The sequence below is a fragment of the Anopheles ziemanni genome, chromosome 2, assembly GCF_943734765.1.
Source record: "Anopheles ziemanni chromosome 2, idAnoZiCoDA_A2_x.2, whole genome shotgun sequence".
Lineage (NCBI taxonomy): Eukaryota > Metazoa > Arthropoda > Insecta > Diptera > Culicidae > Anopheles > Anopheles ziemanni.
In genome coordinates, this window is record NC_080705.1 from 14,015,938 (window position 1) to 14,029,182 (window position 13,245).

Genomic DNA, 13,245 nt, shown 5'->3' on the forward strand with positions numbered 1-13,245 from the left:
CGGTTCCAGTCTGACGCTATCCGGTTTTTGAGACATTGCACCACCGATCTTGAACACCGCACCGTGGTCCACGATCAACGATCAAAGCCAACGGTTACGGCATGGAACACGTTTTCCACGACACGCCACGCTGCGACTGCAGTTGCGCTCATTTTCGTGAGACAGTTTGGGAAATGCATAAACACATGGGGGCTTATGAGTATGTGGCATGACATTGCAACGCGCGCAGATCTTGATCGTCTCCTCAATGCTGGAACGCTGGTCGCATCCGGTCCAAAACGCTCTTCAGAAGCCCATCGCAAAGGGAGGTTCTCGGTTCGTCTGCACAAAGTACACACCCTCGACGCTGTGGAAAGAAATGGAGAAGCGAATGAAAAAGCGTGGAGAAGGAAACGGCTGGTGAAATCCCACTCGTGGAGAAAACCACCCACACCCGGTAGTAGGTCACTGGTCGTCACCCTCGAAAAACGGGAGGGGTTGGGTGCATCCCCAAATATTTTTGGCCCGAAGCAAAACCAGGTGCGAAACCGCACCCGACTTATGATTGATGCGCTACTCACGTATTCGAACAGTACTCGCCCATCAGTATGCGGTTGCTATCGTGCTCATTGTTGAGGTTTTCGCCAAAGGCCACCGCGTTCGACGGTTCCTCTTCCTGGCGGCTGCCGGATTCCTCGGCAAGAAGGGACTGCTGGGACTGTTGCTGCTGCTCCACGCGATACTTACAGAAGCCGAAAAAGTAGGAAAAGTAGCTCGAGCAGCGCGTCGCCCAGAACCCTTGCTTGCTGTTGATCGATTCCGCAAAGAAGGCGGCCGACATCTTGTGGCTGCACAGGGGTTGATCTGTTTCGAAAGCGATCGTGATCGGGTTTTTCAAAATCTGTCTTGGTATCATACGATTAATCTAACTCCGCTCATGTATGGCAAATTCTTTTGTTACAAATAACTTACTAGTCAAAAAATCCCTAGTAATCTTAGTTTCCATGCTAAATTTCCAAAATTGAATAGAGCTACAGTTCAATTTCTCATTTTTATATTTCTTTTTCAAATTTTTCTACGGATTAATAAAAGGATAGATAGAAGTAATTTTCCAGTGAATTTTGTTTAAATATGCTAGGTTTATCCTAAAATCTGTGCGTTTCTAAAAAGATGTATAAATATGAACAACTTCTTCATAATTCTTTAAAGTAGAACCATTGCACATTCGGTGTTCCATGAGTTTGTTTCTTTTTAATAAAACAAAGATCACTTATGTTCGACTTACTTGGATGATTCTCGCAGCCCGGTTGATTCTGGCCCCCGTTCATGTAGAAGTCCACGTGCCCGCACGTCTCAATCTTCCCGTACACGCCCGCATTCGTGTGGATCACGTCGACAAAGTCCGCATCGCCCTGGTCCAGCTTCCAGTGCGCACGGGCCGTGGCAAAGAATGGCAACGCTGGATCGAGACCTGCATGTCGGAGTGGAAAACAAACAGAAAAAAGGTTAAGAATATCTTTCCAGCATCCTATTCCACTTGCCCGTCGAATGACGTTATTGTCGTGGTTATTTTGAGACGAGATATATACAAGAGTGACCTCGACCTTGAACGACGTGCGGAAGGATTGCTCGAATGGGATATATAAACATTATGGGCAAGTAAATGATAGCAGCTTCCCCCAAAAAACGAACCGCAGACGCAGGTATGCTTTCTTTTTTTTTCTCCATCTTCATCACCAAACACGCTCCGAGGCTTTCGGGTTTTGAACTTGAGAAGTCGGCCACAAGGGGGAGCACCACATGGGGCATTGTACATCTCGCTGACATTGACATTAGAGCACGGCACGGTGGAGATGACGAAGATGGCGGAAACGTGAGCTGCATTCGACGAGCAACGACGAGCTGACGAACCCGAGGCGAGGTTATGCAACAACCCGGCGTTTGAGGAGCGTTTAAAATGCAAGCAAAAAAGAAGGAAATAAACAAATGTTTCGTTTTTTGCTGCCTAATTCGAGGGTAAACAACAATTGTCGAACAATCTTCCTTCAATTAGAAGTACAATTAGCGCTGTTCGGCTCCACTGGGTCGGTTGTCGTTTGTTTACACTAGGCTTGTACGCACTTCGCTGGTACAACTTTTATTGATCGCGGGTCATAATTAATGTGTGACCCTTGCTCAAGCGCCACAGGCAGGAACACCGTGTGTTGGTGTGTATGGAGGGTGAGAAAAAGCTAATATGCAAACTCGACATAATTCTCATCCCCTTCGCGACTGCATAACGTCACACCACACTGAGCTGCAAAAAAAGAGGGAATCAATTGTATGAATAATTTAACAAGTATCGACACAATTTAAAACATTTCCGACTCATGTACAATGACCTATAAAATGTGTTACGTGTGACTATACGATTTGGTGGTTGGTTTTGCATAAACAACAAGTGATTCTTCTCGGATCATTTAGCTTGTGAAAGTATGACCCTTGTTAAATGCATCAAAACCTTGAAAGACTGCTGCTTGTAGTAATTGCAATTATGATTCTTTCCCACCGTGTTCTTGTTTAGAGCTAAATTTATAACCAACCTATAATCAACACTTAACAATCTAAAAAGAAGTGGAACAAATCGTTTTCTTCGGGGTGTACCGACAACCGTTGATCGAGTTCGATCTTGAAAGGAGATATCTTCACATGGAGGCAGGTCAGCCGGGTTAAGTGGATCATATGAAAAGAAATCCAGCATACACATTGGCGCTCAGAATTAATGATCCATCGCTAATCAGGTTTAATGTGCTGTGAAAACGGCTTAAAAGGTTCCTTGCCCCCCGATCTTGGTCGTTGTTAAATCGAGCAGAAAAAGTAGTTTCATGGGTAGGCCTCGGGTGTAACCAGTCCGTCGAGAACGACTTCATGCAGGCTTGGCATCCAAGAGAGTGCCCGTTTGCTAGAGTGATTTTCCAATGCACGATCCCGTGGTTCTATTAGAATGCGATTCGAAAGACTTATTTTCCGAGTAAAAAAAATTGTTTTTCAACTCCGGCATATCTACCAACCGTTCCCCTTCCGACGGCTTCTAGTAAGAAATGTTGTAACGCTCTAGCTACCACATGGAGCGGTGGCAAAAATAGCCGCATGTCACCCGGTCAATGTGAACAGCTTCTCAAAAATAAAATAAAAACCCCCCGCAGGAGTCGCCTAGAAAAGTGCGGCATGAAAGCATAAAACATTGCGCTCGCGCGGATTACCGGCTGCTCCCACGGCAGAGAGTTCGGCCAAAGGGGTACGAACCTGTGATCCGACGGAACTTGAAGCCAATCGATTTCTCCAGCGCGTTGCTGGTGAAGCTGAGAACGTGCGCCCCGAGACTGAAGCCGATGGCGTGCAGGTCGCGGGTGCTAAACTCCGGATGGTTCGCCTGCAGCCCGATCAGGAAGGTGGCCGTACACTCGCCGGCCTGCTTGGTGTTGAAGGCGGCCGTCGGATAGCAGGGCAGCCGGGCCAGCTTCCCCCAGTCGACGATGAACACGTTCGTCTCCGGCTTCCGCAGATATGCTGTTCGGGAGGAGAAATGATCAGGGAGACGTTAAGCGCACGTCAAGCTGGGATAGGATGTATGTGACAAACATCTTCACACCTTTGCGGATCATTTTGGTGGCGTTGAAATCGATGCTTCCACCGTAACCGTGCACGATCAGCTTGTTCGTTCGGTTAAGGGAAATGTGCGCCGGCACGTGCGGATCGATCGGATCGAGCAGTATCGGCCCATCCTTCGGGTGCTCGCTGGAGAAAATGTAGAACGCGATCGTTTTCGAGGTGCACGGTTCCATGTACTGAAACTGGCACGGTCCGATGCTGAACTCGTGGGCCCACGCACTGTCCCAAATACCGATGGCGGCAAGCACGAGAAGCAGCAGGGCCAGGTGCTGGAACTTGGTGTGGATCCCGATGCGCCGCCGTAGTGTTCGATGATTTTTATGGCACATTTCATCCCCCCAACTTCGAGCCATGTTACTACCTTATTCCACCACTATCGATCGCCAACCGTTGCATGGGGACGCATACGAAGGCAGGAGAAATTAAATGCAGGACGTAATGTACGCTTTATGGATTTCATTGGAATGAATTTCTGCAAAACCACTGGTCAATCTTCGTTGTTCACTTCACTTTGTGCGTTTGACCTACATCGAAGTACTGTACCGGAGTTACACACGTTTGCTTGCAGCTAGTTATTTTCATCTACTCAAATTATTACTGAAATGGTCGCAACACTTGGATAAATGGATGGTACACTGCTTGAAACTCGCCCTCCAAACACCGAATCCAATTACACTGCGAGAAAGCGCGACAGAGAGCGCAGGATGGCTCAATCGAAACAGCGTTGCTCAACACAACCGGTAAACGACGATCGACGACAAATTCGATCTGTGTCTGGAGTTGCACGCAGCAAAACACACGCGCCTCATAACCCGACCTGCACCGTACCTCACAGCACTTACTTTTTGACGCACGCGGAGATCGAATCGTCCCGATGGAGGCACTCGGATCGGTGCAAGGCTGTGCACGTTTTGGGCGCCAGCTTCACACTGAATCTTACGCCCGGCGACCCGAACCGGGAGCGCCAAAACAGCCAACCTCAACCGGACACGACACTCACGCGTGCTACGCCACGCGGGGCGATTTAGATCCCCACCCGGTTTGGCAACACTGCCGCAACGGATGGCGCTAGTGGGGTGTTTGGAAAAAGCTCTAGCAAAACAACAACGTACCGCAACGCTGTACGGTAAACGTCCTGCGGTACAACACGTTCTAAATCCCACTACTCACACTTTCGATCTCACTTGCCGGTTTGACGGTTTCGCGTGTGCGATCTCCCGCTCGCTTCTTCGTCGCCGTAATTTGGAAGACCCGCTCAGCACGCGGGTGGGGGATTAAAGACAGATAACGCGCCTCCGACGATGGGGTGAGAAATACGGGTTTGGTGAAGATCCAACCGTGTCACGATCCGGCCGGATAGTGGTGAGAAGATGCGAGGCAGAATTCGTTTTTATACAACCCCCCACAAGGTGCGTGCAGAGGGGAGATGTTCCGTTCTAACGTGGATCCGTGCACAGTGGGTTCTACGGAGCACACTGCAGAAGGTGAACAAGATTAAACGGAAATTCATAATTCATGAATTCCAGTTTCAAGGTATGTTTGACAGTATTTGATTCTTGTCGTCCAAAAGTAAAAATTAAAATTTAAACCAATGAGAAAATATGTGGCAGATTTTATATTGATGCATAGCATGAGGAGAAATGAATAAAGAAATTGTAAAAAATATCAAATAGCAGTTTCATCTGCTTTTTTTATAAATATAGCTCATTTCTATTATTTTAAATTAAAGCTTGCTAACATTTTGTCAAAGGTATGATATATTCGATTAATATATTTATCGAATCTTTACGAAAAAAATTACAGCTACACATTTTATACATTTATGTTATTCAACACTGTTAATGTAAATATGTTCTATAGCAGATAAGTAATAAGTAATATAATAAGTATGATCTTCCAGCTTCATAATATAAATTACGAATCATCTGAATGAACGGAATGAAAAATATGAAAATCATATTGAAAATCATAAAACATTGTTAGTATTCTTTGAGAATCTAATTTATTTGATAAAAGAATTATTATTAAATTATACTGTAATATGGTTTGTTTTTACGGAAATTCCGTCAACATTTTCTTGAAAAACCGATCACTTGTGATATTTATTTGCTTCCTTGTAAATTACATCCCGATCGATTTAAATTATAATAAACTGTTTGACCTACGACACTGCTCGATCGGTATAACCTTTCTCATGGTGAGAAATCAACAAAAGGTTAAACAAAATTGCCGTAATTTTCTTTTCAAACGTTATCTATTTATTCTCTGTTTACAGTAAAAATCTGCAGACATCAGCTCAACTTCCTGGGATGATAATGATGAGGGTGTTGATTTGTGACCGCGAGATGCGAGATGCATGTGGGGATGACGGTGAAGAGTAACAACTAAAACACTTTGTGGTTGTTGCGAATGAATGTCAACTTAAAAAATAATCATCGAAACGGTGAGCATCCTCCCGTTCGTCCGACGGTTCACCCGGAGCGTTATTGACGATGAAGGTGTCGGTATCGATCCGCGGTATGTGGTTTCATATGCAACACCGCTGATCCCCGACCATCGAGGGCGTCGACGGGCAGAACGGTGGATAGTTGTCCTTTATGCAGTACGAGCCGGCGGCGCTGCAACGAGAACGTGGATGGTTGAACGGGGTTAATTCGGATTTAACTAGCTTGTGCGGTTCGACGTTCGTTTACGATTCTTGCTTGCCCATCGACCTTTAGCTACTTCTTGGGAACAAAGGTTCGTTTCTACATTCCTATAAATTCTGCATAGCCGTCAAACGCAACGGACACATGTTCTGCAAGATAAAGTCTGATGGAAAAACAAGGCATAGTTCTTAACGATGATCGGTGGCATTGATCTCTGGGTCGTTTTAATTGACGGCAACAAGATGGATATTTTTACGACCTATTAAATGGCTCCTCGGGCTTTTTCCTAAGTTGGCAAGTCCTTGAAACTAGGTTGTTCTAACGACAATAAAAACAGTGTTAAGACATGGCTTCCATTTCCCTCTATCCGAGCTCAAGTCATATAATTAACTCTGGTTTTAGATTATCTCCAGCAATATCTGATGATTCAAATAACTTATCACTTGGCAAAAAAAATTTAACTAGCAAAAGCAGGTTCTTTTTCTCATATAGTCTTACTTTGGTGGTGTTTTCAGTCCCATCGGGATGGCGTAGCCCATCGCGTAGCCAAACCGTCTTCGGCGTCCCTCGCGGATCCCCGGAAGTACTGCATTAGAAGGGCATCGTCGACTGCACGGTTCCGCCATCGGTTCGTGACCTTCGTACAGCGATTGTGCCAGGTAGCAGATAGCCCAGATGTGGCTACACAGGTTAACGTCTAAAAGTATTTAAGAAAAAAGATCAGTTTTGCTTCTCTATCCAAATCAAGTTAGTACATGTGAGTCTTACTTGTACTGTTGCCGCAATAGGGTTGTCTTCTGCCTCCATTCACGCAGAAGTCGATGTGTCCCACACGTCCACCTTCGCCGTAGTGTCCAGCGTTGGTGTGGATAACCTGCACGTACTTGGCATCGCCCTGATCCAATCGGTTAACGCCTCCCGGTTTTATCAAGGGTCTGGCAGGATCCAGAGCTAAAATGATTCGATGTTGAAGAGATTTCCATAGAGATCTAAAACTATTCCTTACCAATGATTCGTTCCATCCGGAAGTTCAGATAGTTGGCCATCAATCCGCAGATGTGCGCCCCAAGGGAATGTCCCACGCATGTGGTTCGTTCCACCGGTAGTCCCAGGTCACGCAGCTGCATAAGAGACTGCGCCAGGCATGTCGCCACCGGCCGAATATTGTAGACGGCTGCCACGTAGCACGGAGGCTGGCAGAGGGCACCCCAGTCGACGAGAAACACGTTGTACCCACCGTGGTTAATGTACGCTGAGGACGACAGTAACAGGACCCGGTGATCGGTTAGGTATCGATGTAGCTAAACTAGAGCGCACCCAGAATAACTTCTTACCATCGCGTAGAACCGCAATCGGCAGCGTATCATCTCCACCGGCGTAACCGTGTATCAGAATGATGTTCTCCTTCGTGTGGTCCCATTCGGTGTTGTTCAACCAGTCCCGGAGCCGATGATCAAACTGCGAAGAAGATGGATGTACACTCGATGCGCCAACACCAGATACCGAGCGATACGGCATTGAGGCCAGGCTGCTGTTTTACCGGCAAACAACTAGAACTGGGTCAAAGGTGCGTCGATAACGGCGGGGCGCCAAAACATCGGTCTAATCGTGCAGCCTCTGCGGCAGGCGTGACATTGATCAGGGCCAATAGGCCACGGATGCTCGCACCATGCCGTGGCAGAGCGCAGTTCAATACGCAAATAGAGACACCATTCCGAACGCGCGCGCGCACCGGTTGTGGTTAAATAATTGAGGTTAATAAACTGTTCATTCGAACGGTGATCGCACCGGATCGCGTGGCTGTTCGAGGGGGTGGATGGCGCATGGAATTGAATATTAAAACACCCCCAGCTCTTGGCCACCACTATGTTGCAGCGGCGTTGCTTTGCACTGTTCGCTCGCCGTATGTGCATGTTGGCTGACTAAATCGCATGCTATCCAAAAGCGGATGGCGAAGCTCGAATCAACAAATCGATCCAATACGGCACACGCCGGCTCGATCACTTCCGAGACGTTTTCCGGTTGCCGAGCTATGTACAGGGTACCAACATATTATTAAATCACCTCACAACTAACACCCTTTTCCGGCATTCCATATGTTGTGTGATGAGAAGACAAAGAACTAGGCCCTTGGCGGACACAAGTTTTACTAACAGGCGTCGTAGCTTTTCACCCGAACAATCCTCAACGTCGTTGGCTTCGAATATCGAATCGGAAGTTACTAATTAGTGACCGCCTTTGAGCGATTGGAAAACACCGAATTTTTCAACTGTGTCAAGACCAACTTTGGTGGTGTCAATTCTACTACCGTTTGGACGATAGGGAGAGAGTAGGAATTCCACTTTGGACTGCATTTTTGGAAATGTGTCATATAACATTCGATTTATAATAACGGAACCACCAGAGACAATTTGACACTGGCAAAGTGAAATTTGAAAGCCGTAGAAACTGAAGGTTTTAAAAATTATGCTATTCCGTTGATCATTCGAAAGAACGTTTTATATTTGTTGAATATTTGTAAAGTCTTAGATTTCATGCATTTTAAAAATTAATTTGAAAAATCGTTTGTCCTCTAGAGTAAGTTATTGATATGACAAACAATTGCTTAAAACAATAAGAAAACTTTTTTAATTTGACATTTTTTCACATTTTTAGGAAAACTGAAGATTGTAGATGAAATGTTAAACCCGATTTACTGTTTCTATGTAGTGTCAATTGTTTTCTTTTAAAATAAAAAAAATACTTGAAACCAAAATTTAAAATCTCACTTCAAAATTTCAATATTGAAAAAACAATTCAGAGTTATAACCATAGAATAAATAATTTAAAAACAAAAGACCATTTTCAACAAAACCGACTGCATCTAAGCTTTTACCGACAGCATTGAAGCCTTAATATCACATGGAGTCCAGGATGTTTAATATGTTCTGTTTATGTTCGTCAATTTATTTTAGTTCCACTGAATACAAATTCCTAATGCAACAGTGTGTTTATGAGTGTAGTTTTCTGCACGCAAAGTTGAATGACTAGTTTATTAAAAAGGAGTGGAATTTCTTGCTAATTTTAAACATTGCGTTTTGTATTTTAATGAGTTTGACGCATCTTGTAACAGTAAACAGTTATGTAATACTTTTAACTTGCATGCTAACCTTCTTTTTGTCATGAAAACAAATCGAGGCAATAAGACCATACAACGATTCCGCTGTTCCTGCTACTTATCCACGCGCTGAGAAATGCGGTGATAATGAACTTCAAAAATTATGGCCCTACGCCCAGCAGCATACCGTTTTTCTGCCCAACACGGTTAAAGCAAGGCAGCACGTGCATTCACTCACGCACCCACCTCCCTCCCTCCGTCGGTCAACGGTAAAATACTTCCCACTTTGTATAACCTGCTCGGCAGCGAAACCACTGAACTCGTTTATGTTGGGCACCGATGTTGCGGACACTTTTAAGTACATCGAGTGCAAAAGCTCCCTTCCTCCCTTTGCCATAGTCGAAGCATCCCACCATTCAGCGCCGGTACGATCGAAGCACGATTGAAAGAGTAATATTTATCACCTCCTTGAGTGCAACGAGCGTGGAGTTTGGGAGATTGGAAGAGGTTTTTTATTAGCGAAAAATAAAACCAGTTACTAACATCGTTACTACAAATCGCCACCGGCTTCGATTGCGTGACTGTTTGCAGCGGTTAGTAGTTGGGGGTATATAAAAATGCACTTGCACCGTTGCGGCCCTTTTCCGAGCCTGTCTGAACAAAGTGTGGCCACGCAACGGCCAACCTTGACGGTCAAAGACGAACCGCCGAGCCTAGTCGCACTTAGGCAGGCACATTCTCGCGTGCACCGCAATCTGGCGCATGTTGCCAGCGAGAACAAGGCTATGATAACTTCTTTTCGTCCACCGTTTTCCACCAGCGTGTCAAGGAGAACCGCAGCAAGGATCTTCCAGTTGTCGCCACGGTTTGCCGTTCGATGCGAACCTACCTTGAATCTATCCTTCACGATGCCGGACGTGTACAGTATGATGCTGATGTCCTCGTCCGGGCAGACGTCCTGCCCGTTGCCTCGCTTCCACACGCAGTCCTCCCGCGTCGAGTTGAACGAATTCGGATCGCCCAGGTACAGGGCCTGGGCCAGAAGATGCTGCGCCTGGGCGTCTATAAATTGGTCTTGCGGTTGGTTTTTTTGTGTGTGTAGGTGCACACGCACGCATTTCGTGGTGTTTGGTTTGATTTGTTTGTTTTTTTGTTTGTTTTTTTTTCGTTCGATGGTATTTTCATTTAAAAAAACCACGAAAACCAGAAACGTAAAACCAGATCGAATCATATGCTTTCAGGTCGGAACATGGTGGGGAAAAAGAAGGGGTGCAGTTTTGGTGGTGATGTTTTTTTTTTATCGTGCATAACAATGGTGAAGGATGGTGATGGAGAGAAATCAAATCGGAAAAGTGATGTTCAAACTGAGTAAGGTGAACGAGAAGAAAAGAATGCATGCAAAAATGGATAAAGAGAGCTACGAGCAGGGACTATCGGAAATATAGATCGGATTGAGCAAACGAACAGGAAATTATTGGATATATTAAGGGCATAAAAAATCTTCTTAGAATCAAAAACTTTCATCCTTTTTAGGAATTAAGAAACAAAAGCAGAGAATAGAACAAGAAAGAGCAAGAAAATGGACGCTACAATTACTGAACCGTATCCGTGTTGGTTTGGACGAAAAAATAACCAGCAACACACACACGTAATAAACAATAAAAAAAACAGCATAGAACGGAAGCACATACAACACAAACATCAACAAGACAGAAAAGGGTATTTTGTGGGTGGTGTATTGGGTGGATCGCAAATCAGTGTAGTGGAGCTTCGGAAAAAAAACCCCTCAGTAATTAAAAGCAACCTTCGTACGCACCGGCTCTTTGGGTGTGTGGTGGTAGTGAAGCTTTGTGCAGTGGTGGTGGATAGTTACCGTGGAAAGTGGTCGACTTCCGCTGCATGCACATGCAATTCCAAAGTCATATGATTCGTGTCAGTGGTTTTCTATTGTTTAATCTTTTGCTACTTGGTGTTGTTTGGAGTAGTTTCATCTGGTTCTTGTTTTGTTTGCGTTTGGGATGCGCTCGTACAGTCAAACGATGACTGCTTGGAGTTAGGCAATCGGATTAATATCTCTCGCTTCCTGTAGCATCCTTTGATGGGTTTTCACAAATTAATACGACATCCGTATAGCAACGACGATGAGGCGAGTGTGAGTGATCTTTTCGATCACGCTGGGTTCGTCGTCTACTGCCAAAAGGCTCACCCCCGTACGGCTATTAGCACTTACGAAAGGACTTTTGCCTTTACTTTCCATCTTCTCGACAAGGAATTCGTTTTCCCTCTTCTCTCGGATGCACATGGGATGATATTGTGAACGATACTTTAGACTACCAACGACTACAGGCCACTTACAAATCATAACACCACCGCTGAGCAGCATCGAGCCGAGGACTAAATTCAACAGCAGCACCATCGTTGGGCCGCCTTTTGATGGATGAGCACGGTAATAAAATTAATCAGCTTCCAGACTTCACTACAGCACACGATTTTTTTCTACCAACACTCTGTGACGATCTCACTCACTAACGGGGAATTCGCTTCCAACTGCAACTGACCACCGATCGGCTGGACGAACCGAGCCCTACCAAGCGACTAACCTGCAACTGGTCCGCACAACGGCTGGCAGCTCGAAGCCACCGCCACCAAAGTCGGTCGGCCGTCCATCGGAACCTAGGTTGTCTGCTGTTTTCCACCGCACCACCACCCCCCCGAACAGTGGGGACCAGTGTTCATCGGTCCATTCGAAGTGAATCCCCAAAGCGGTGAGGGCTCGCGAAACATGTTCATTCGATACATACACGCACGTGGTGCGCGCGTAGGTGAAGGTTGGTGGAGATCGCAAAGTGGTTCGCGGTTTTTAGTTAAACCGTTACGAGCAGCATTTACAGAAGCCAACCTTGGCGATACCGGTGATCGGTTGGAACGCGAAAATTATGCTGTCAATTGAATTGACCCGCGCCTTTATGCTTGATGACGTATTCATTAGGCTTTTCACAGGGCCGGTTTGCTTATGAGGGTAAGAGACAGCATCAGACATGATTTTCACAAGCAATAAATAAGCAAAATAGTCACTTAACTAATATTATTGATATTTTTAAAGAAAACCATCTGATTTTTTTTAAATTATCGAATAGAAAAAAAAACTCAACAAAAAGTTTTACTAAGTAGGGCAAGTTAGAATAATAAATAAAATAAATATTAAGAAATAAAAAACCCATTCCTTACCGCATGCCTGTTGTCTACAAAAACCGCTCATCCCAATTGGTTTCAGTTCATTGCATTATCGTATTTCCCTCGGTACTTTTTTCGTTACACCCTATGTGCCTTCGGTGTGTTCGCTAATGGTGTCTTCGGCAATAGGAAAGCACCAAAGAAAGAGGTAACAAATTTAAAACAAAGACGCTTCGCACCAAATGTCAAATTGATGTCGACATCCTCCCTCGTGAACTCGCGGTACTGCGGACTTTTTGTGTCTTAATATTCCCGTCACGTAGTGGCCACTTTATGCCTTGCACCCACGGCGAGCGAACCTCCGATGCCCAAGAAGAAGAATTGAAGGCACGTGTATGTGATGGTTAAACCGTTCAACCGAGGCAAATGAACACGACCTGCAACGTTGGTATTCATTCGGAAACATCCGGTCGGAGTACCCAAACTGTGTCATCGTTCAAAAATGCACAATGTTTTACATGTAATAATTCGGGTCAATCCACACAAACAACGCGGAAAATCATTTAGTGGAATGCGGTTAAACCTTGCTGAACAATTCAAACACGCACAACCAAGCACTTCCTTTTAGCAGGGTTTGAGTATTTACATCAACGAAATTCTTTATTGCAAACCTGTTGAGAACATTGGTCAGGATAT

At 45.2% G+C, this 13,245-nt stretch overlaps 2 protein-coding genes across 2 annotated transcripts; both read right to left on the reverse strand.

The window, feature by feature from the left end:
• Positions 1-285: 285 nt before the first annotated feature.
• On the reverse strand, positions 286-3,959 carry LOC131293015 (phospholipase A1-like). Its single transcript, XM_058321094.1, has 5 exons — positions 3,611-3,959; positions 3,265-3,528; positions 1,265-1,450; positions 561-843; positions 286-346 (listed from the first exon to the last, which is right to left on the reverse strand). The coding sequence occupies exons 1-5, from the start codon at positions 3,957-3,959 to the stop codon at positions 286-288; spliced, it is 1,143 nt and encodes a 380-aa protein (XP_058177077.1).
• Positions 3,960-6,157: 2,198 nt separating this feature from the next.
• LOC131282822 (phospholipase A1-like) lies at positions 6,158-11,791 on the reverse strand. The gene is made up of 7 exons (XM_058312367.1): positions 11,731-11,791; positions 10,265-10,437; positions 7,613-7,736; positions 7,285-7,530; positions 7,047-7,229; positions 6,777-6,975; positions 6,158-6,248 (listed from the first exon to the last, which is right to left on the reverse strand). Exons 1-7 carry the CDS (start codon positions 11,789-11,791, stop codon positions 6,158-6,160), a joined length of 1,077 nt encoding a protein of 358 aa, XP_058168350.1.
• Between the last annotated feature and the right edge of the window lie 1,454 nt (positions 11,792-13,245).